Source organism: Diabrotica undecimpunctata, chromosome 8, assembly GCF_040954645.1.
Source record: "Diabrotica undecimpunctata isolate CICGRU chromosome 8, icDiaUnde3, whole genome shotgun sequence".
NCBI lineage: Eukaryota > Metazoa > Arthropoda > Insecta > Coleoptera > Chrysomelidae > Diabrotica > Diabrotica undecimpunctata.
In genome coordinates, this window is record NC_092810.1 from 25,599,705 (window position 1) to 25,625,625 (window position 25,921).

At 34.6% G+C, this 25,921-nt stretch overlaps 1 protein-coding gene across 2 annotated transcripts in view; it reads left to right on the forward strand.

Moving 5' to 3' along the window:
* Positions 1-25,921, forward strand: part of LOC140447310 (E3 ubiquitin-protein ligase RNF167-like) — a 48,163-nt gene that overhangs the window by 9,185 nt on the left and 13,057 nt on the right. For both annotated transcript variants that reach the window (XM_072539903.1, XM_072539904.1), the window contains exons 3-4: positions 20,543-20,612; positions 23,711-24,138. In XM_072539903.1, the coding sequence (XP_072396004.1) occupies positions 20,543-20,612; positions 23,711-24,138 (498 nt within the window). The remainder of the gene's footprint in view (positions 1-20,542; positions 20,613-23,710; positions 24,139-25,921) is intronic.

Genomic DNA, 25,921 nt, shown 5'->3' on the forward strand with positions numbered 1-25,921 from the left:
CTGTCAGAAGAAATTGAAATTAGACGTGGAGTGAGACAGGGATGCGTATTGTCGCCAATTCTTTTTAATGCCTACTCCGAAGAGATCCTGAAACAAGCTCTTAAGTGTGAAACAGCTGGAATAAAGGTAAATGGAGTTAACATTAGCAACATTAGATATGCGGACGACACTGTGATCTTAGCCGAAAATATTGAAGATCTTCAGAGACTAGTGACCAAAATAGCGGAGTATGGAAAAGAGTACGGTCTAACAATGAACGTCAAGAAGACGAAATATATGAGAATATCGAAAACTCAAATAAATAACGAGAATCTTCTAATAAACGGAACCAACGTCGAACAAGTGAACAAATATGCATATCTGAGAACAATGATTAACTCCACAAATGATTACATTCAGGAGATCAAAATCAGAATGGAAAAGGCTAGAGCAAATTTCAACAAAATGAGAAGATTACAAGGGATTTAAAATTGGAACTAATAGTTAGGTTGACGAGGTGCTATGTTTTTTAGACTTTGTTTTATTTACTGGAATCTTGGACCTTGAATGCAACATCAACGAAAAAACTGAAATCATTGGAGCTGTGGATGTACAAAAGAATTCTGAAAATATTGTGGACAAAACACGTAACAAACAAAGAGATTCTGAGAAAGATGAATAAAGAAATAGAAATTTTAAATACAATTAAAACAAGAATATTGGAATATCTCGGACATATTCCACGTGGAGAGAAATACACCTTGCTCCAACTGATTATGCAGGGAAAGATCCAAGGAAAGAGAAGCATAGGGAGGCGTAGAATGTCATGGCTGCGCAACCTGAGAAAGTGGTACTTAGAGCAGCCGTCTCAAAAGTCCGAATAGCTATGATGATTGCCGACCACCGCCGCGAAGATGGCACTTGAAGAAGATAACCCTACCGTTTTCGACATTTTTCAATAATCGCCCTCTATCTCGCTAATGTTGGGAGCTATTGATGATTTGTATGGGCAATCATCAATAGCGTTACTTTAATGAAAAAAGAGGTCATGACATTTTAACTACTTTTTTTCCATCTCCTCTAGTTTTCGGTATACCCTGCGAAACATACCAATTTGGAACAGCCTGTGCAATGGTATGTACGTCTACAAAAATCGTTCTTGTAGTGCGATTTTTATCGGAGATTGGCTACTATAAAACGTTTACTTGAATTACAGCTACACCTTTCATCACGCAAGTAATTAACAGAAAACAAAAAACTAACAGAGGGAAAACAGGAAACTGACAGAGAAGATCTTAGAACGAAATTTGGTTATCTTTAATTCCAATAAAAAGGAAGAAAATTCTTAAAAAAAAAATTCATATTATTTATTTCTAAAATGCACCCATGAATAAAAACTCTAGATTTATCTTTTATTTTTAGAAAATTTATTAATAATCGTATCATGCTCGACAAAGAAGATAAAACGAGTATCTGTTAAAAATGTGTATAATTTTGATTTAGTTAGTAGTATAAGCGTGATAAATGCTGTTCATTGTGTGTTTCCCATTGCCAAGGGATCTAATCGTATCTGTAGTTTTATAAATATTTTGAAAACGTTGCATCATGTTTTTATCGATAAACTTTAGAATGTTAAACTTTTTACCAGAACAAATTTTATATATTTCAATAAAATATTGGAGCATGTAACATTTTCATCCAACCATGATTTTATCGGTATCATTTTGAAACTATTCTCTTGTGCATTTTCTATTTTGTCTATTTTATTTCACGAGAATTACACAACTAAGGTAGACTACCGAAAATGCCACTGTCAAGTACAATACGAGTACGACAAAGAAGTGGTCGACCCAACACAAGGTGGAAAATGGATATAGATGATCTAAAAAGATTCAATTCACAAATTGGAGGATGAAAGCAATGGTCAAGAAGGGATGGAGGGGAATGGTCAATCAAGCCATGAGCCGACTAGTATACTACAAGCCCGTGAGATATTTTTAAGGGAACATTTGACCAAGCATATATATCACATATAAATCAATACAACAATTTGTAATAACAAATTTAGAAACTATGCAGCCAATTTTTATTGGTTGTTGGAAATTAATTAACCAATTTACTACTTAATTAATCCGCTTAATGGATCCGCTTTACATTTGCAGGAGAATCCGAGAATCCTGTACATTTGCAGGAGAAAACGATTTGACTATAAAGAACACATTTTTCCAACTACCTCCAGGCAGGTTATGCAAGGTGTTAATAATCAAGTGCGAAAAACTTAGTGGTGATTCTGTATGAAAAATACTGACAGTTTGTTATATAAGCGTATGTCTGTCAGTATGCAAATACTTCTTTCACAAGATATGTAAATAAAGCGGAGACAAGGACCGATACAAGAAAGACGAAACAACAAATCAACAATATCGAAATGAAAGTATTAAGATCAATAGCGGGCATATCATTAAGAGACAGACAAACCAACAGAAGTACACGCGAACAATGCAAAATTCAAAATATTAACAGGTGGATAAAAATAAGAAAAAAAAAAAATTGGAACGAACATGTAAACCGAATGGGACTAGATAGATTAGCGAACATCTGTAAAAACAACAAGCCGTATAGCAGAAGACCCGTTGGAAGGCCGCCAAAAAGGTGGAAAGATAATGTACAGTCAACAACGGCTAAAACAGAATAAGAGGCAGACAAACAGGAGTAATCCTAGTCGCGCGAAGAAGAAGAAGAAGAAGATACGTAATTAAAAATATGAATAATAATATATATAGTATGTGTATTTTTTTATCATAATTACTTCGATTTACAACGAAATCATATTATGTAACTGCTGCGAAGATTGCTTATTAACATGATTTGTAGTTTTTGAAAATCGAGATATCCTAATAAAGATTAAAAATCTATTTCGTTTACATAAAAATAAGTCATCTACGTTTTTGTATGTACTAAAATAAAAAAAAAATACGAGAATTGGTCACTATAGTCCAATATATTGGAGAGGGTGACTCACTTTCAAAAACGAAGTATTACACCGTGAATCATTGAAGAATTCCAGCGGCGTACTTATTTCATTCTTTTTTTGCGATTGAATTATTTTATTAACAATTAATTCCATCGTGACGTCGTTATCATTCATACATAATAACGATTGTCTCTTGAATTTACATAAAAACAAGTCTTCTCTCATATTTTTATGAGATAGTCCTGTTTGTGCTTATATTTGATCTTCTTACGATTTGTTCTAACACTAGGTTGAATAAATTCGTTGATAGCGGATCCCCTTGTTTTAAACGTCTATTCACTGTGAACTGTCTTGAAAAGCTTCCTTCCTAAGCGTCATTCTCACTAGCCTTATATGTTTTTCCGCTATTTCTAATGTTCTCATAGCCTCATATAGCATCGTTCGATTTAGGGAGTTATATGCTTGTTTAAAATCGATAAATAGCATATGTAATCCTATTTTCCAATCTCCCTGGTATTCTCCAATCACTTTGTTATCATATTTTATTAATCTTTTCCTGATAATTTTTGCAAGTATTTTATAGACTACTTCTAATAGTGCTATACCTCTATAGTTTTCGCACTCCGTTTTGTCTCCTTTTTTATAGATAGGATAAATTATTAGTGTCAAGTGAAATATCCTTTCCTTCAATCTTTCGCCACCTTCCTTAAAAATCTCAGCTGAGATACCACTTTCTTCTGCACTTTTGTTATTTTTTAGGTCTCTTTATTCAAAGTTGGTTCCTAGCACGTCCCTTCTTCATCTTCTTGCCAATTCTTATTTCCCTCAAGTTCCTCTTGTTGGTCTGTATTTAATAGATCTTCGAAATATTCCTCCCATCTGTTTAATTTTTCTGTTGTTTCACCTAGAAGTAAGTTTTCTTTGTTTATGCGATACTGTGGATTATTCTTTGTAGTTTCTCTGGATTTCTTAACTTCTTGGTAGAAATTCTTTACCTCTCCGTTTATGTAAGCTTCTTCTATCTTTTTCAATTGCTTTTCTAGCTATTCTCTTTTCTTTTTTCTGCAAATTATTTTCACGTCCCTTTTTCTTGCCACATAGTTTTCGATCGTATTTTGGGTAATTTATTTATCTTTTTTGTAGTTTTGGCTTGTTTCTTCTTGCCAAAATATTCCTACATTCTTCATCGAACCAGTCTTGCCGTCTTTTTATATGCTCTCTTCCTATACACTTTTTCGCTGCTCCGACATGGCTGTCTGTATGTTTAACTGGATTCTCTAGTTTTTTTATTTATTTCTTCGCCTAGTCTGTTTACAACCTGCTTCTCTTGAAGGCTCTCTAATTGGTAATTTAATCTATCTCTAACAGGTTTTGGTATTATTGGTAGTTCTTGTTTTAGTTTTGCTATTATTAGTGTATGGTTACTGTTTGTTATCTGCCCCTCTGTAACTCCTGCAATAGATTATTGCATTATCATGTTTGCTTTTAATTAGGACGTGATCTATCTGATTTTTTATTTTTCTGTCGGGAGAAGTCCAGCTAGAGCTATCTTAATTTTGTTCTCTGTAGCAAATTCTATTAACTTTTTCCCGTTTTCATTGTTAAAAATTAAAAATTCGGATAATTTGTGCTGACCAAATTTTAATTTGCTAAAATGCATCGTGAATACCTCTGTTGTTACAGCTGGCCCACTGTTAAAGACCTCATATTACCTATTGAAATTTACGGAGAACTATTAAAATGTGAACTAATATTTTGATTTTCTTCTTCGTATTTTGAGTAGATCAAGTTGCATTTATGAATCACCCTCATCAATTTTAGTTTGTTGTGTGTTCTATTGTTCTTCTGATCGAATATTCAAAATATTAGTTTCTTATCTTTGCAGAAGTTTATTTAACTTGTCAAATGCTTCCAGGTTTTTATTTCTTTGAATATTTACATTCCATATCTGGATCATAATGGAAAAGATCGAATGACAAAATAAGTTTAGAATGGTCGATAGTATAAAAGATGTTAACTAGGATTTAAAACAACTTTTGTTATTTTACAATTTAAGATTATAATTGTAATTCTGATGTTTAATTTATATTTTGGTGTGTTGAATTTGTTAAATCCAATTTGTGCTTAGATATCGGAGGAAGTTGAGATAAGCTTTTATTTATTATAATTTATGGTTAGAAAACACCGAAGTTTATCATAATTGCTTAAATTATTATGATTATACAGATAAAGTCGAGATAAATTAACGTTTGTCAGAGTTTTGGTGTATGAGATGTCACGTATTTAACTTATTTGGTCTATTTGTAGATAAGGGATGAAAATAATATAAAGAAATACTTTATAGTAGAAGCTACAGTTATAATGCAGTGTTGGTCTTACAGGTACTTGTTGGTAGTTTGGCGATATATTGAGAAATCAGGTCCGTACGTGATTCGTTTCAAAAATCTTTACTCATTAATTTAACTGAGTTAAATAAGAGAATAAACAAAAAAAAAACAATTTAATTCTATAAAAAATGTCTGTATACATAAAATATCTAATACCCGTCTCTAAATACTGCCGCAGTATCCAGTAATTCACTTTTTAGGCAACATTCCTCGAAGAAAATATTCTTTTCGATTAGCCAATTCTGGATTTGCCTTTTTTTCCACAATTTTTTCGGGAAATCAAATTTGCGTGAGTGGTATGACGCGTTATCCAAAACGACAACATTTTCTTTGTCTTTCGGCAAGTTTGGAATTAACTTGGTCTTCTAAAACCATTCTTTATATATCCCCATCCATTTCGTCGTGGTAATCAGCGGTTCCCTTCTTGGCCAAGAAAGTTAATTCGACCCATGCCACAAAACCAGTTTCGCTTCCAGCATTAAGAAGAGTAAACCGAGGACCTCTTTGGGTTGGAGCTTTCAGTCCAGTAGAGAGCCCTTTTATGAAGGCATCTCGTGGAGTCTTGGTCGTTGTGTCACTCCATTCCTTTTTGACTGAAGCACCGACGTTAGTCCAAGACTCATCGGTATAGACAAGGTTTACATTATCCTTCTTCCTCAATGTTTTTATTTGTCTGAGGTACTTGTGTCTCCAGGATATGATATCTTTTCTTTCCATTATTATCGAATCTCGATCTCTTTTGCCATATTCAAAACCCATATCATTTATTAGCCTACGAAATGTGGTTTTTGAAAAATATGGTAGGTCCTCATCATCCTTCACTCTCTTTATTTGTGCTATCGACGGTTGGTGGTATGTTAGGTACTTTCATCCGCTTGCGAAAATGAAATTCAACTGAGCTCTCATAGTTTTTGCCAACAAGTTTTTGGTCTAATTTCCAGTACCCAAATCGACAAAGAGACATGTTTGCTTTGCGTGGACAATGGGAATTAAAACTGATTCGCTTCTCCTAATGACTTTATTTTCCAAAGGATGTGTTTACAATGGAAGCTATTGAAAATTAATAAATATAGATAAGCTATCGATAATGAGTTTTTGATATATTTTACTTTTTTTTATAGTATTTTTCTTCAGGTTATTGTTTAGTTCAACAATGTAACTCTCATATTTATACATCGATGATTGGATCATGCTTTAGTTGAAACAATAATGATAGTCTTTTATACAACCGTAGGCAATTGTTGTGTGCGTGTATATTTCAGTGCTATGATTCTAAATTCCGGTCCTGATGCGCCACTCGGGGCAAACCTGCAACGTGGTCGGCCGTTTTCCCGTGAGAAGTACATTGCCTATCTTACCTGCACTGCATTCTAACTGTGGTTTCTATTATAGAAACTATGATATCAAATGAAACGACGACTAAGAATTAATAAAAATAAGACAAAAGTTTTGATCGTCGATAGAACTAACAACAGAACATTGCTGGAAATGAATTGAATTGATTGACAGATTGACATATGACAGTGACATATAACAAAAACACTAAGATCAGTCTTGTACTAACACTGTTTTTCTTTAGCTATTCCTCTGAAACGTAGACCACCCAAACAGCAGGTAGGAAAAGAATCGATTCATTTGAGATGTGTTGAAAAATAATGCGTCAAACATCTTGGACAGCTAGAAGAACAAATACATTTGTTTTTGCGGAGATTAACAATGGATAACGTCTGTCCAATTTCATATTTTCAAAATTATTATCATTCTTCGGACATATAACACGTTGTCGATAATATAGGGAGACTAGTAGTCCAAAGAAAACCGCGATGGACTGATACAGTCGAAAAATTATTAGTCATGAACTTCATCAATGCCATACGTTCAAAGTTCAAACCGAAATAGGGATAGATGGAGAGACAGCGTAAAAATAAAAATACAATCCCTGGAAGAACCGCAAGATTCATTTAATTAAAGAATATTTTTTCTACCATTTTTCTAGTCATTTGAAGTTATCGATATGTACTGATTCAAGTATATTTGGTTTTCCCAAACCCAACCTTATATAAATAAAAGGAAACTGTCACTGCACAGTTTTCCTAAATGTTTTGCTAGTGTCATTAACCTTTGCATATTGTAAAATTTTACAGATTGCAAATTAAATGGGATGTTTATTAAAAAAGGGGTATATTTGGTATCTGAGGTAATTATTGAGCTTTTTCCAACTAGTATAATGAAACCCAATTATTACCAGTATAAGTAATCCTCCACTTGTTGGTCAATAGCTACGAGTGGAAGAACTGACACGTGGTAGGACACTTAACTGTCCTGGAGCTTAGAATTAATTCTGAAGGGTCTTAGAACTAATTTAAAATTAGTCAACGGCATTGAAATATGGGAAGCCACGGGATGACTACCAGATTAAAGATCCACATGGATATTCTTATTAAAAATTATCATGTACTCACTAATGTATAATTTACTCAATGATCATGAAGCTCGTAATCGAAGACCCGGCAAGGGAGAATAATCATATTGAGACACAAGTAGAACAAGGAACCTAAGACGTTTATATCAGTCAGGCAAACTGGACAACGCTGTATTGGAAATGTGCAGAATGAAGATTAACATATTGTAAACAAAATGTAACATCAGAAATGGAACAATGTATTATTCAGGTAACAACAACTCCAAATACAGGCTGGGAGTTTTCATTATAGTTGATATGAATTCTCAAAAAGCTGTTTATTTACTTTGTTCCCTACTCTAATCGAGTATTGATGCTGTCTCTTAACTCTCATTTCTTCTTCTTCTTTAGGTGCCGTCTTCTTAGCGAAGGTTGGCGGTGATCTCTGCAAAGTCTTCCCTATTTTGGGCTTTCCTTATTAAACTTTGAAAGTTTAATCCTGTCCAATCTTTGATGTTGCGCAGTCAGGTCATTTGTCGTCTACCCGGGCCGCGTCTGCCTTCTATAATAAGCTGAAGGAAGTTATACCTATCGTGTCTAAACATGTGTCCAAGATAAGACGTTTTACGCTTCTTGACAATTTCTGTGAGTTCACGTTCTCTATTCATACGCCTTAAAACTTCTTCATTTCTAACGCGGTCGGTCCATGGAATTTTCAGCATACGACGAAATACCCACATCTCAAAGCCCTCTAAACGTCGTAACGAGCTGTCTGTTAACGTCCAAGCTCTCATTTAAGTCGTAAAATTAATATAATCCAAGTATATGCACCCACTGCGGACAGTGATGAAGACACCATAGATGTCTTCTATGAACAAATAGTCAATGTCTTAAAGCTAACTAATAGACATGCTATAAATACTATAATGGCGATGGACGTTAAAGTAGAGAATTGTGTTAAGAGATATGGACTCGGGGAGAGGAATGAACATGGCGGTAGGCTGGTTGATTTCTGTATCAATGAGGAACTCGTAATTTCAAATACCTTGTTCATGCTCCCTAAACGTAGATTATATACATGGAAGTCACTAGCTGACAATAACAACAAAATAGTCAGAAATCAAATAGATCGTCAACAGAAGATAAATTCTATAATATTGTTGTGTCAGTTCTGATTGCGATCCTGTGCTTTAGTGAGTCCAAAATGATCTTTTCAGCGCCGATCTGCCGAATGCCACGCACCGTTTCTATCGATGTTATGGTCTTCGGTAACCTTCTGGAACTTAGTATCGCGTAGATTCGGCCGCCATTCCCTTTCTAGCACTTCGAGAAGCACGTTCTGCTTATATACGCTGGCTGCTACGGCCTTTATTTATTAGTATTGGCGAACTGTTTTGTAAGCGCTATCAGTGTGATTTGTAAGCGATAATTATTAATGTAATTAGATTTTGTGATATTCGTAATTTAATGAGCTTTTTTGGAATTAAAATGAAGTTAGTTTGCTTCACATAATCTCTGAATCCACAGAAAAACGTAACAATATCAACCAAAACTTATCGTGGAGCGAACATATCCTCCGATCACAACCGGTTGTTTTGTCGATGAGAGTGAAACTAAAGACTGTAAACAGCCTTAGCTACAAGAAAATCATGGATACAAGGCGGCTCAAATATCACAACATATATGCGCAAACGGAATTTACAATAACTTTTGATCATAAATGGGGAAAATTTCAACATGTCCTTGTGCCAGTTGGAAAAGAAACCTACAAACTACTTGGAGAAAAAGGAGAAACTTGGATGACGGTAGAAATTTTTGAACTTATGGAAGAACGAAAAAAAAATAAAGCAAAAGACCTGAGTAAATACAAAGAAATTCAGAAAAACATCAGAAAGAAAATTCGAGAGGCGAAAGAGGCAATGAAATAGACGATTTGGATAAAGAGTATATTATCTTTAATTTACTCAAAAATCAAAGAACTGACAGGTTCTAAAAAAATCACAAGAACGAATATCCTTAAAAATGATAAAAGGGATATTATTACTGATATGAAGGAGAGATGATAGATCTTTATTTCTTTTTTATAAGCGAATATATACGGGGAATGAACCTCTAAATACATTTATTAAATTCTCTCAAAATTATCGGAACCTGACTGTAAGTGAATACCAGTTTGTTGATATTAATTATTTACAAAAAACAAACGTTGACCTTTTATCTGCATCCTATACAACTATTACTTTATGGATATTTCAGTGATAGTAAGATCAGTTTTATAATATTTGTTTATTGAATACTTTCTTTTTGTTAATAAATGTGGATAAGAAATGACGTGTTCGGTTCGAAGACATGTTTTCCTTGCTAGTGCGCGATCATGCGCGAATTTGGTGATTACCAGGAAAATATTGTCTGAATATTTGTTCATATATTACTGAGGTAACACATGGATGTTCGCCAAACTCATAGCCTTCTCGTATTTCGGCATTCTAAAATCAAAATAAAAACAAAATGTATTTATAACCCACCAATCTTGAGTAACCAGAAATTATATCTTGAAAATACTTCGTGAGACTTCAATATTGACCCGTACCGCCACTGTGTATATTGCTTTTTTTATTTACAAAAAACCCGCTTCAACCTAATAAGGTTATTAGTGGAACAGTAACAATTAACACTGCTTAGTAAATTAAAGTCTTTTAAAAACAAAAGTAGTGTTATATTTTTTATTAAGTCTTACACTTATTCTAATTCACTAAAAACACAATACCGTAGAACGGGGTGACTTTGTTAATTTTTTTTATATTTTCTTACGTAACTTTTGAATGGGTGATCCCAAAAATGTGGAAAAATGTCCATTGGGATGCATCTTATGTTTATGTAATTTATACTTTTAGTATATATATCTTTAAATTGAGGATTTTCTCAAAAAAAAAATAAGTAATGGTATATCAAAATCACCCATTGATGTGGGGTCACTTTGATACCCTATTTTAAAATAGCTTGGACGATGCATAAAAGCTGTAATGGTGTCAATGTCAACCCATTTTTAAATCGATCAAGCCAATTTTTAGATATTTCAATTTTAATTTTTGGGGTGACTTTGACAGCTGCTATAGGCACAATAATTAGTATATAATAAATAATTTTACAGGTAGCTAATACTTTATTCAGGTAAAAAACATTTTAGCAAATTAGTAAAACAGTATAAAATAGTAAAAAAAGCCAAAAGAATGTATTTTGAACGGAAACAAAATCAAAGTTATTTTTCTTTAACATCAACTCTGCCAGGAAATGTACATGTAGTTGCTGTTTCATTTGTTTCAACCGATGGGGTCTTCAGAATTGCTAAGATATCATCGAAAGGAGCGTTAAAAACGTCGGTCTCCACAACTTTAAAATGTTTATGGGTCTCATCCAGTGATTTAAGTCCAATGAGTTCGTATTCGTCAAAAGGTAATTTCTCTTGTATCCTTCCGGCATATACGTAATTTTTACATTTTTGTTTACCTGACATAATTTTTACAAGCACGTAAGTTCCAACATTCAATTCAGTAAGGGAGGGTTTTGTATTCATCTCATCTTCATATGATTGGTCCTCCACAGAATCTTCATTTTCAATTTCATTTTCGATTTCACTATTATAGCTGTTTAACTCGCTATCGGAGGAGCTGTCATCTGCCGTTATATGTCGACTTACACTTTTACCAGGTTGGATATGAAGTTTCTTTTTACTTTGCCGTTTAGTAACTTCTATCTCGGACTTCTTATTCATCAGATAGTCTGTGAGGCTGTCGTTAATCAGAGGTTCTACATAATCAACATCATGGTTGATTGGTGTAATCTTACTCAAGACTTTATTTGGATCGAAAGGGACCATGCCACAAGCCTCGAACCCATTCTTCAAAACTCTCTTAATTGCACTTTTTTCACAATCTCCACATTTGTACTCAGTTTTTGCAATTGTCTGATCCATTAATTCCAAGCATTTTTTTAATAACGACGGAAATTGATCTTTAGGTACACCAGTAATTTTTGGGTGTCGCAATTTAAATTCCGTCAAAACTTTTCGCCAAGAGACTTTCATGGGTTTAAAAAAAGACACATCCAAAGGCTGGCATATGTGTGTTGAATTACTGGGAAGGCACGCAAATTCAATATTGTACAATTCACACAATTCTAAAACATGATCTGAAAAGTGAGACGCCAAGTTGTCGCCGATCATAACTTTTTTACCTTCCAGCCGTCTTGCGTGGGGTAATAATATGGTCTCAAACCAGTCTGTAAAACAAGTTACCTCCATCCACCCATTTTTTGTTCGGTTATATCTAGCTCCTCTTGCGCAACATCCACTACTACAACAAGGAGAGCCCTGTGGACCTCCTAATGTCCATGCATCCCACATATGTTCGCTGCGATATATTATATAAGGAGGGAGTAGTGTACCATCAGCAGCACCGCACATCATTATTGATGTGGCGGCTTTACTATGATTAGTGATTTGTTCTGGATATTTGGTCCCTCTTCTATAAAGCAATCTTCTTTTCCCCGGATCATCACTAACGTTGGTTTCATCGTAATTGAAAACGTGTGATGGAGGGCAATTTGAGAGAGTTGTTCTTAAATTATTGAAATATGATTCTATCGTTTCTTTTGTGACACCTGCCCGAGCTCTAGTAATGTTAGACGCAAGTCGTTCAGAGATTTGCTGACTATGTCTCTCTAAAAAAAGTTTTACCCAGTCGTTACCAGGACTTACCCCGTTTTTAAATTTAGAGATAATTCTTCCAGTTCTTTCTAAATAACTCTTAGTGAAAAGTTGTACATCTAGGGTCGATAATGGAAATCCCCAATCTGCACATTTGACAATGCAGGACACGATTGATTTTTCCTCCAGCTCCGTCAACGCAGTTTGGCCCCCTGGCTTCTTCACATGCTTCCCTTTGTATTTATTATATAAAGTACCATACGGAATTTTAAATCTTTCTGAAGCGGCTTTAACAGACAAGTTTCCGTTTACTATTTGAAGCAGAGCATGTTCAAGAGTTTCGTCAGAGAAGTTCTTGTAGCTTCTTGATCCCAACTTTCGTTTATAAACTCGCGGCATTTTTTCTTTTCATGCAGATAATGACGAAATCCTGAAAATAATTAACGGTTTGAAGTTTCATTAAGCAAACTATAAAAAGAAATAAAGTATCAAAGTCACCCCGAAAAATGTATCAAAGTGACCCCGGATAAGAAATCATTCAATTTCATGGAGTAGTTACGGAAATAAGTTAGGTTAAATATTTTAAAATAGTGACAACTAGACCTACATTAAGGCAACATACACAAAATTACCTGCAATTCTATTGTAAGAGCTGTATGTTTAAATTTAGTAACGCAATATAAAATCTTCAACTTCAAACAAAAACTTCAATGGTGAATTTACAACCGTATACTTTTGATATTGGCCACAAACACCTTCTGCTATAGTGAATCAACATGTGCACTGAAATCAAGTTCAGACAACCACCATAACGGACGAAACATTTGGGTTGTATACTCTCTTGAAACAAAATATTCATGTTTTATCAAAGTCACCTTATAGAATCAAAGTCACCCCATTCTACGGTAATTTATATTAATTTATTTTACAACTTATTCGATACAACAATTTATTTTCGACTAACTGTTCTCAGCAAAGTTCCTTCTTTAAATATAAAATGCCGTAAGTTCTGGAATTCCCTCGAAGCAGACATGAATTGGCTCGAACATGGGGGAAGACCGGTCGCAGCGGTGTTGACCTGAATTGCCTCGAATGAACGGGAATCCAGACTGGTTTTTTATAGCGGCTCAGAGAAAATACTAGAATAGAAAAGAATTATAAATAAAATCCACAAGGAAAATAATTCCTGCAGCTGGCTGTATACCACGTATCACAAAAAAGAGGTTAATCTTTGTAAATGGGTATATTTATGGTTAATTATAAATAATATATTTACAGTTTTGTGCGCCATAATATTTATCGTAACAGTAGGTTATCTATAGTATTTTTTGAATTTAAAATGTCTCTAAGATTGTTTGGTAAATGGTATTTAATTCTGTGACGATTGAACTTTTCTCACTTTTCCACTAGCACATGTTTTACCGTAAGGGGTGAACTGCACTCATCACAAATTGGGCGTTCTTCTTTCTTGAACAAATGTTCATGAGAAAACTGGGTATGTCCAAGTCGTAAACGGAAAATAATTATTTGCTTTCGTCTGGATACCTCGGGTGGTTGCCATGGTTCAATATCACAAGATTTGATCGTGTGGATTTCAATTTATTGTTTCAGTTCTCGAACAGGTACTTTATGAAGTAGCTTTTTAGATCCATACTTACAGATTGGAGTGATATGAGGATACTGTTGTCGTTTATAGCTTTTTGGCATTTTAGAGGCAATTTTAAATTTTGACCAAGGTTAATACAAAATGTGGTTAACACTTACTAGGTGTACATGTTTTGAGCCACTAAATATCTGGGTAAAAATTAAAAGCTATCGGTTACAATTTAGTTTACATTATTCGATCTTATGTATTAAGATGTTAAAGTTACCAGTGGATTTGATAACATGGTAACGTACGACTCCACATGAAGTTGCTGGTCCTGAGACAAAGTGTCTACGAGGACTTGATGATAGCAACTGATTGAAATGACAAAATTGACATGTTAGGACGGAAGTCCGAACAAAGCTGTCAGTGTAACTTAATGTCTGTGTCTAAATATGACAGAAGCCAGCAATATTTAAAAATTGAATAAGTTAAAATTAAAATAATATAACAGTAGCAACCATCAATGTTGTAGTTTTAAATTGTGAATTTGTCTTGAATTTATGTTAAGAACATGGAGAAAAGTGTTTTATTGATTAATGTATGTGGAATGAGTTGTGGTGAAGAATTGTGTGGGTACTAATAGGCAACCAACTGTACATAGGTCTAATAAATTGGTGTGAAATAAGGATTCTAATAAAAGGCCCTTTATGTTTTGCAACATTTGGTACCTGGAAAATGTAAAATAGACATATGTGGGAAGTTGGATTCTTGAAACTTTATTGTTGATGGGTGAAATAGGAAATAATATTTTTGAAAGTGATATTAAGTGAATACAATAAAATACTTTTGTAATGTAGTGTTCATGTGGTATTTAACTTATAACTTCAACTTCATGTTCTTTTTAATTAAAGTGGTTATATACTTTTTAGGACACTGATGATGGAATATGGATTCCGAAAACGTTTTGTCTTCATGACATAGCCCGATTGGGTTTTTTTAATTTATATACCTTTTATAAAGGATTTTAACAAATTTTTTGTGATACATGGTATACAGGAACTTAGTTTCCTTGTGGAGTTTATTTAAGTGTTCTTGTAATATTGACGCCATACGATTAACGTTCTTGCCTTTGATGTAAATACACATATGTCCAAAAGTTTGGAATATTGGAATATTTCATGTTTTTATTGATTTTTACATGTAAAATCTTCTGAATAGTTAAACATTATTTTGTTTTAATTCTCAATAATACTAAATAAATCTCAAAACCAGATAAACGATATGCAAAAAAATTATTTATTCTATTGGAGTGAAAAAGATACAATGTACAACTTACATTTAAAAATAAATTAATATAGAAAAAAATAATTTTTAATAAAACTAATAAATAGTATTTCCTCCATTGGCCTGTATGCATGCCTGTAGGCAATTTGGCATGCTGCCTATTAACTGGTAGAGCTTGGTTTGCGAAATTCTCTCCCATTCTTCACGAGCAGCATCTTTTAGTTCTCGAAGTGTAATAGGGGGATTGTTTCGCTTCTTGATGCGTGTTTTGAGAATGTCCCAAGCATGTTCAATAACGTTCATGTTAAGGGAATTCGAAGGCCACTGTAATTTAGATATTCCTTCTTCTTTCAGAAAATTTTGTAATGCTGTCGTTCGATGAGGAGGTGCGTTGTCATGCATAAACAAAAGTTCATCAACTACTGCCCCTCGGAATAGACGTACGACAGGATTTAAAACTTCCTCGATGTAGACAGCACCAGTGACTCTTATCTCCAGAACCAGCAGTGGCGTCCGTGTACCACTCATAATACCACCCCAAACCATAATACTGCCACCTTCAAATGGGACACGCGGTTAGGCTGTTTCTAGTCGGGCTTGTCGTTCTGAGGCCCTCCAAACCAGTGTTCTTCGCGAATTAGATACTAACCCAATTTTTGACTCATCAGAGAACATCACGTTATTCCAGCTAGGACCATGATGCACCATTTCTCTAGCCCATTGCAAGCTTACTATTTTGTGTTGGTAGGTTAGCTTAGGAACACGTAGCGGTCTTCTACAATAAAAATTTACTGCATTTAGTCTGCGTATTATTGTTTGCCGTGAAATATTCAGTCCTTGAAGCCTAGAAATTTCTCTGGATATACCACTTGTAGATTCCAGACGATTTCTACGAGCTATTAATGTTATTTGCCGGTCTTGTGCTGCTGTTGTACATCGACTTCTGCCACTTCTGGGACGATCCTTGACGTCATTTGTATCTTGGATTTTTTTTTAATTTTTGATACAGCACTCTGAGTAACATCAACAATATTCGCGATATAACTTTGACTAAAGCCCTGTTGTAACAAAGCAATTACTCTAGATCTGTCAAAATGAGATATCACGTTTCTAGACATTTTTAAACGGCTCAATTCAAATTTAAACAAAGACTGAAATAATGTGTAAATACGCTAATTAGCTGAATATGAGCAAAATCATACAAAAACCATTCAAATATTTTATCATTTTCATTTAAAAACGGTCTAGAATGAATATCAACAACAATTTTAAAACCATCATATGCGTAGATATATTATTTGTACGTATTCCAAACTTTTGGACATGTGTGTAATTAGTTCATCAGCATATAGTCTTGCCTGAACAGGCTTCGCAATGATTTTTATTATATCGTTTATTGCTAATAAAAATAGAATAGGACTGATAATCGATCCTTGTGGGATTCCGTTTTGTTGTTCTCTAAGATAGGATATGGCACCATTCGCTCGGACTTGAAATGTTCTTTGAGTTAAAAAATTGTTTATGTAGGCCAAAATATTTCCTTGATATCAATCTTGTTAAGACATCTTGCCTATTTCTATTATATGCTAGATTTAGACAGTTCGTTTCATTTCCTATTTTCGTGGCGTGAAACGTAGTTACGTGTTTGTGTTCTACATTTTTTGTTTTGTTTATATTTACAAGTATACTGTGATTGATTGCGAATTACCAACAGAGTACAATGCCTAAACAGTTTGTAACAGTTTTTGTTATGTGTATGGGGAACTAACATTCAAATCGAAAAAACGTACTCTCACCCCACTTGTATGTAGAGCTTACGAAGTTTATTTCAGAGTAGGAGATCAATATAATTCATGGGCTCCTCAAATATTAAAACTTGTGTTACATTGACAATGATCCACTATTTCAAGAACCAAAATGTTCCATAAAACCCCAAAAGCATGGAGAGCTTTTTAGACAGTTCGGTCGAATTTTCTTGGTAATGTTTAAGACAATTACAAAGTTTATCACTGAATTACTTAGTGTTTACAGAGAAATGGGATGTAACATGTCTGTAAAAATTCATTTCCTTGATGCTCTTCTCAATTTCTTTCCAGAAAATGTAGGTACTGTAAGTGATGAACATGGAGGACGGTTCCGATCTTTGGAAATAAAAGTGAATGCAATTAAAATAATAATAATAATAATAGCGCTTATTGTCCAACAGAATCCATTTATAGGACAAAATACAATACTAAAGTTAAATGAAATATTAATAATTCATAAGTACTAACTAAATAACACATTTTTCGAGTATTTTACCTTAACATAAAGAAACTACTCAATCACCTAGGTAGATCTCAGCCATCCTAGTAAGCTGCTTTACACTGCAGTGAAATATATCGCAGTAAGCACTTAAGGAATTATAATAGTTGCACATGAGAAATAGAGGAGAATTTAACATAAGATTAGTTCTAGCTTGTGTATTTCTGAATGTAATCGAATTTCTCACTGGATAAGATGGAACGTTAAAATTTATTGTCGAAGAATATCAGGGCAGTCAATGAGATTATGTAGTAGCTTGTACAGGAATATTAGGGAGGCATTAATTCGTCTAGATTCTAATGATACTACGTCCAAACCGCTACACAACTCACTATTGCTGATGCCCCTCTTGGGATATATGCCGTTAATTTTGAAAGACAAAAATTTTAAAAATTTACGCTGCACCTGCTCTATAATTTGGATATGTACATCATAAAAAGGTGACCAAATGACAGAGGCATATTCCAGTTTACAGCGTACAAAAGTGTAATAAAGTAATTTAATTGCCTTAGTATTAGTGAGATTTCGACTATTTCTAATTATGAATCCATAAGATTTAAGTGCTTCTTTAACCTTTAAATTAACTTGCTCAACAAAGGTGAGTTTGTAATCAAATGTAACTCCAAGGTCTTTAATTTTATTCAAATGTTCAAGTTCATTGCCGTCGATAATATAAGGATGGTATATATTAGACTGTTTCCTAGAATAACTAACTACTTTGCACTTATTGGCATTAAGACTCAAATGATTTGCATTACACCATTCATGTACACGATTCAGTTCACTCTGCAAAAACTGACAATCGTTAAGATCGCTTATCAATGAATAAATCTTTAAATCATCGGCATAACATAAACATGGTGCAGAAATTGATTGATTGAAAATAATGGACAAGGGTGAATCAATAAAGAAGGTTGGTTCAGATTTAGGTGAACAAACCATGAACAAACTTCTGAGGCGTTGATCTTGTGGTTTTCACAAATGAGAGGATTGGGCAGCCCGATAAGTGGTCCAATACCCCAAGCAAAAGCTATTGAATTCCACAAGAAGTTTATGGATGGAGAAGACAACTTTTATTCTAGTGAGGGATGGATTGCTTTATGGAAGAAGAAATATGGCATCCGACAATTACCATATCCACATTACATCCGACAATTGGCAAGACATTATCCTTAAAGATGGATTGACTTCAGACCAAATATTTAACTGTGATGAGACAGGCCTTAATTTTAAAATGCTTCCTTTGAAAACAGTAGCTGCTAAAAATGAAGGAACTGCTCCAGGTTACAAAAAATCAAAGAGAGAGTCACAATCATGATCTCTAACAATGCTTCTGGTTCATTAAAATTAAGACCTCTTTTAATAGGAAAATCCAAACATCCAAGAGGATTCAAAAATATCCAAGTAAATTTCTTACCTACAACCTATAAAAATCAACGCAATGCATGGATGGACGGTAACATTTTTAAGAACTGGTTTTTTAACGACTTTGTACTAATCATTGAGGCCTACTTAAAAAAAACCTGAATCCAAAAGCTTTGTTGTTGTTGGACAACGCACGATCCCACCCAGACGCGAGTGAACGTCTCTCATTCAACCCCTAAACCAAGGCGTTATCGAAGCCCTGAAGAGGAATTATCGGCGGAGGCTTCTTCAGGTACTGCTAAACAGGCCGGATGAAGGGCTGATTCGAATAATTGACGTATTGAAAAAATCACGGATAAATATGTTTGCTATTAAATTGCATCTGCATGGGACTACGCAAAAGTGTAAACTATTCAAAAATCATGGAAAAACTTATTTCAGATAGAAACAAAACACTGGACCTTAAAAAAAACTGATAACTGTGAAGTTGATACTATAGCCAATCAATTACCAGTTGAACAACCAATCGGAAACCAAGAGGTCATCGATTGGATGAATGGAGGTGAAGAAATGGAACTGACAGATGACGCAATTGCCGATCTAGTTCTAAACATCAATCATGAAGAAGAATAAGATACAGATGAGATAACTCAAAAGATTTCTTATTCCGATGGGTGGAAGGCCCTTAAAGCAGTTCTCGCATATATCGAGCAGCAAGAGGAATCGACGCCAGTCGACGTCCTTCAATTTCAACGTTGGTGCAACATCACCGCTTCAAAAAGAGGAATGAAGCTTACGCAAAAATCAATCAAAGATTTTTAAAACAGTAATATTGATAAGGTAAATGTTTTTATCTTTTATATATAGTACTGTATTAGTTTTTAGTCATTAAAATAACCACAGTTATCGTTATTTACGTGTTTTTTTATCAGTACAATCAATCTCGGTGTTAACCGAGTTTTTTCCGTATCCGAGGTAGTCACGGTCCAAATTACTTCAGATAATCGTGGGTCTACTCTGTAATACTATCCAAAGAAGAATAATTGGCATGTCAGAAGATATTTGAAAACAAAATCAGGGGGAACTCATACTTTGGGAACCACTGGTCTACACTAAAAACTATTTTTTAGAATTTTCACTACTTAATTTTTGAATTTGACTATATTAAATAATTACTTTGAAAGAATCAACAAATGTACTGAAGCAAAAGCACCTTACTTTTAAATGCAATTGGGTTGTCTTAAAAACATGTTTGTCGTACTAAAAATTTACGCGTCTTGATTTTACATAATTTTCCAGGATATTACAATTTACTGAATCATCGTATCAAAATTAAAAATATGCATGTGCTATTTTTCACACAGTTTAAAAAACTTTGTAAGATCGCAATGATTTATAATGTTTCAAGATAAAACGTACAACCTTGTTTTCGCATTTATTTTAACCTCTTTCGTTTAATTATAAACAATTTATCTCATAGTACATATTAATTAAAGATAACAGACAATATTATGAAGCTTTGTTTGGGTAAATAATAAAAATTATCTATTTTTAGGAATCTCAATTTTATCACGAGGAATTTGCTGATAAGCCAGCCCTATTTGGGCCGAGTCTTAAGGATATAGGTAAGATGGCAAAATTGCCAAACTTTTCTTAACACTTTTTCTTCAAATTATTCACATATAGTAATATAACACACTAGATTAATTTTTACCTTCGAAATATGTTAAAATACGATTTTTTGTCACAACATTTGCAATCCGCTGAAGGTTTCGAGTTCATAACAATGAATTTAATACACGAGGCATCGTATTGGAAAAAGAAAATCAAATACACGCTCTGTTTTGAATTTTTGAATGTATTACGTTGATCGAGAAAAACAGCATTCACATTATACCCAGATCTCTCTGATATTTCTAAAATTCATGAATATTACGTGAACATTAAACAAGTTCACGTTATTTAATATCGTGGTGAAAAAAATAGAAAAATAAGTAAAAGTGGTACTGTAAAATGGGATAAAAACACTGGGAAAATGTTGGCTGTTCTTTAATTTTTCGACTACTTGTTCTTGAATATCCTTGGCCATATCGTTTATCCTGCGTGAAATAGTATTGTCAGAAAGTGGTATTTTTTGTTAAAATTTGTTTGCCTCTTGCTTACTTACCATAATTTCAACCATATCAAGTGCAAAATAAGATTTTCGGCAATTGTATGTGGTCTCCCTGCTCTAGCAACTCGACATGCTGGACATTTCCAATATAATCTCCGTTTAGGTACTTTGAAAAAGGTATTCATGATACATAGATTATGCAATTTGCAAAAATCTGCGAAAGTCTTTTATTTCTATCGTCAAGTCCAAAATCTCCAATTAAGTTACTTTGTCTGCCTTTTCCTATCTTAGCATTAATGTCACCCATCAGAATGGTGAGATCTCTAGTCTTGAGTTGGTCGGTTACAGTTTTTACATCTGCGTCTTCTTCTTATGGTGCCGTGCACCTATAGTGCGTTGGCGAATTATCTTAAGGTCAGACGTCTGTCTTTTGCGGCATGCAAAAGTTCGCCAGTGTTAGTTACGCCTGTCCAGTTCTTTATATTTCGCAGCCACGACATTTGTTTGCGACCTACTCCTCTCTTGCCCTCAATCTTTCCTTGGATAATTAGTTGAGGGATTGCGTATTTTTCCCCTCTCAGGATGTGGCCCAGGTATCCAATCATCTGCGTAGAACCTTTTAAGTTCTTCTAGTTTAGTTTTCGCTGTCGGTGCATGGACTGTATTAAATTTGTGTTTCTGGGGTTCGCGTTCAACTGAATCATTATAACTTGTCCAGATAGCTGGCGTACAGAGCTAACACATTTGCTAACCTCTCTTGAATGAATCCTACACGATTACAATGATAATTGCTGTCTTAGTACGTCTCTTTCGAAACATCCTAACATGTTTTCATTATTTTTTGTTAGAGTCCAGGTCTCTGAACCATATGTTAGGACTGGGCGTATTATTGTCTTGTAGATTTTTATTTTTGTATTTCTCGATATAATTGTGGATTTAAGGAGGAGATTGAGCCCAAAATAGCATCTGTTGGCCGTGCAAATTCTGCGGTTTATCTTTGGTAGTATTATTTTCAGTGTTAAGGAGCGCTCCCTGGTATACAAATTCGTTCACTGCTTCGATGACGTCGTTTTCTATAACGAGTGGTCGTAGGATTTGTGGTTGCGTGCTTATTTTCATATACTTCATTTTGTTGGTGTTTATTATTAAACCCATTTTTGTAGCTGGTTTTTTTAATGCTACATACGCCTCTCTTACAGCATTTTCCGTTCTCGAAACAATATTGATATCATCAGTATACGCCAGGATTTGCACTGATTTATTATATATTGAACCAGTGGTTGTGATTTGTGACATACTTATTACTTTTTCCAGAGCCAGATTGAACAGTATACAGGAGAGAGGGTCTCCCAGGCGCAGCCCGTTATTTGTTTTAAAAGGTTCAGACAGTTGCCCCTGAATTCGTACTCTACATTCAACTTTTTCAGTTAGTTTTGTTAAATTTACTAACTAATTTGGTATTCCTAGCTCTTTCATTGCTTTGAACATTTCTCTTCTATTCACAGAGTCGTAGATTGCTTTGTAGTTTAGAAATATGTCGTGAGTAATAATACCGTATTTCAGTGTTTTTTCTAAAATTTGTTTCAGGGTTGCAATCTGATGAATTGTCGATTTACCACCTCTGAAACCAGCCTGGTATTTTCCTACTATCCATCCTATGGGTAGGATGTTCACTGTAGTAAATATTGCACTTATTTTTTTTTTCTAGGACGCCTGAGCTAGTCCACCTCATTTCCACTAAAGCAATGATATATTCTTTAGCTTTATTTATTTCTTATATGAGCAGAGCTGTGGCTCCAGGCTGATAAAGGCTTCTTACGTTTTACGTGCAAATTTTTAAATCATTATCCTTATTACGTTTGCGAGTTCGTCGCAGGTGAGACAATCCGGTTTCTTTCTTTGTAGCTCTCATAACAAAAGGTTTTTTACAGGGTTGGGTAGTTAACCCAACGCCAAACCCCCTTTTCCGACGGTTATTTCAGGGGCCTAGCTCTCGTCAATTCCCGACCCAATTTTCCACCCGAGTTGGATACCGGATCTCCAGTTGAGTTGCTCGGTTTACAGGGGACACCAGCGTGAAGGTGAGGGTCGGATTTGAGTAGAAAAAACTAATTTGAGTAAACTGGAATCAACTCCATGTTGTGGCATTCTACCCCTTTATCCCCTTTCCTTTGTCACCACTCCTTCAAAAACGAATGTAATGTAATGAATGAAATTTCATTCAGTAATGAATGATATGAAATGAAATTAATTGTATAGTATTTCTATTTGCCGAAAGACGGCAGTTAAGATCTGTATTGTTCTAAAGCAATATCAATATTATTAAGAACAAGTTAATGGAACATTTCCAAAATTATAAAAATTTAAAAAGTATTTCTGAGTGCCTCTGTATAAAGAGTATTGAAAATATCAGAGCATTCACTGAATTACCATTATGACCGTACAAGTTATTCTATAAAATGAAGTCAAATGATACAGAATGGGGCAATGATACTGAAGGTAATAATAAATTAATGAAAAATGAATGATTAGTACTGTTCTTCTTTGGTGTATTTATTTTTGTTTTAATTGCTATGCTTTTCCATATATTTTCAAATGAATTTGTTGCAGCTTTGACCGGCATGTTGGTAGAGGCAAACCGCTCCGATGCCTGCGTACCCATCTTCCCGCCTCCTAACGTAGAAAACGACGTAGGAAAATGGATAGCGTTGGTGAGAAGGTCCTCACTGGAGTACAAGAATTGTACCTTCGAGATGAAGGTCCGCAACGCCCAGGCGGCCGGATACAACGCTGTCATTGTCTACAATGTCGGTTCCGATGAACTGATCCCGATGGGGGCCAACAACGTGACCGGCATTTACATACCTGCTGTTTTTGTCGCTGAGAAAAGCGGGTTAGATCTGTTAGAGAAGTACGCCAACAACCCCGAATACTTCATTGTTATTAATGGAGATTCGCCGTTTGATTTACCGACTCATTTACTAGTACCGTTTTCTATCGCTATTGGTATATGCTTTATAGTTATGGTTGTTTTTATGGTAAGAGTTAGTGAGTATGTTATTTGTAGTTTAATTGAGCACTTGAATTTTTATGAGCTCTCAAAAAATCGTGCTCCGTTCAGCTTTGATTTTTACCTAAATACAGAAATAGATTTAAAATATTTTAGTTTATGGTACTCGGAAAATATCACCAACAGGCTAAGGAATCAAAATGTAAATGAAGAAGGCCAGACAGATATAGACTCCTACTGGACCACAATAAAGAAAGACATTGAAGCAGCTGCGAAAGATGAAATAGGAACAGAAATTTGTGCCCGTAAGAATCATTGGTTTGACGATGAATACAAGAATGTAACAAAAGAAAAAAAATTAAGCCTACAGAAAGATGCTTACCCGACGAACTAGAACAACTGTAGAGAATTACCAGACAAAGAGAAGAGAAGAAAAGAGGATACACAAAAGAAAAAAAAACGAAACCACCTTAATTATATAGAACTTAAATATATAGAAAACCTCAACAGAGAGAAAGAATTCAGAGCATTCTATAAGAAAGTTAACATCAACAGAAAGGAATTCAAGGCAACCACAAGACGATGCAGAAGTCAGAATGGCGACTTATTAACAACAAGGAAAGATGTATTGAATAGATGGGTGGAATACTTTAACCAGGCACTTAATGTAGAGGAGGAAGAAGAAAACCTGGAAGACGAAAGAGATGAGGTAAGGGGAACAGAGGAGAGCAAAAAGGAATCACCAACGATTCTTGAAGTTAAAGATGCAGTTAAAAAACTAGCCAGAAACAAATCACCTGGAATAGATAATCTCCCAGCTGAACTATATAAAGAAGGTGGCCATAATACCATAATCGCATTACAGCAGCTTATAAATGAAAGCCCAATCATACGACCTACGTATGCTGAAAGACCTCGATACGAGGATGAGTCCAAGCCACGTTAAACGAGCAAGTGACTGCAATTAGAGACGAATCGAACGAAGAAGAAACGATCAAACATATTACAGAAATAGTGCAAAATGTAAAGGATAAACACTTAAACGCAGATAGATTAATGAAGAAAAAATTATGGATGACAGATGAGATCCTGAAACTAATAGACGAGAGAGGAGAAGCCAAAAATGACCCAGATAAATATAAAACCATAAATATATTAATAAGAACGAAAATCAGAGAAGCGAAAGAAAGAGAAGCAAGGGAAAGATGCGAAGAAATTGAGACTCTGCAGTAAATGTATGATAGTCACAATGTACATAGGAAAGTTAAAGAACTCACAGGGGGACTAAGACGAAGGCAGATAGGAAATATAACTGATTTTGACGGAAACATCATCTTGGACAAACAGAGTAAAATAAGAACGTGGAAAGAATATCTAGAAAAATATTTGAAGACCAAAGAGATAACACCTTTGAGCTAGAAGAGGTAAATGATGGACAAAGAATATTACAGCAGGAAGTTTATTCCGCAATGACACAGTTACAGGATGGCAAAGCGGCAGGCCCTGATAATATACAAGCAGAACTACTCAAACTAATGGACAACGAATCAATAGCAATAATCGCAAAGATATTCAACAACATATACAACTCTGGAGAAATACCAACAGAATGGCTGGGATCTGAGTTTATTGCACTTCCAAAAAAACTAGGAGCCAAAAAATGCGAAGATAAGCCTCATGAGTCATCTCCTAAAATTGTTCCTAAAGACAATAATTCATAAGAGAATCTACAAGCTGTGAGAAAGTCAAATTTCCCCCAACCAGTTCGGGTTCACAAATGCTGTTGGTATTGGAGAGGCTTTGTTCTCAGT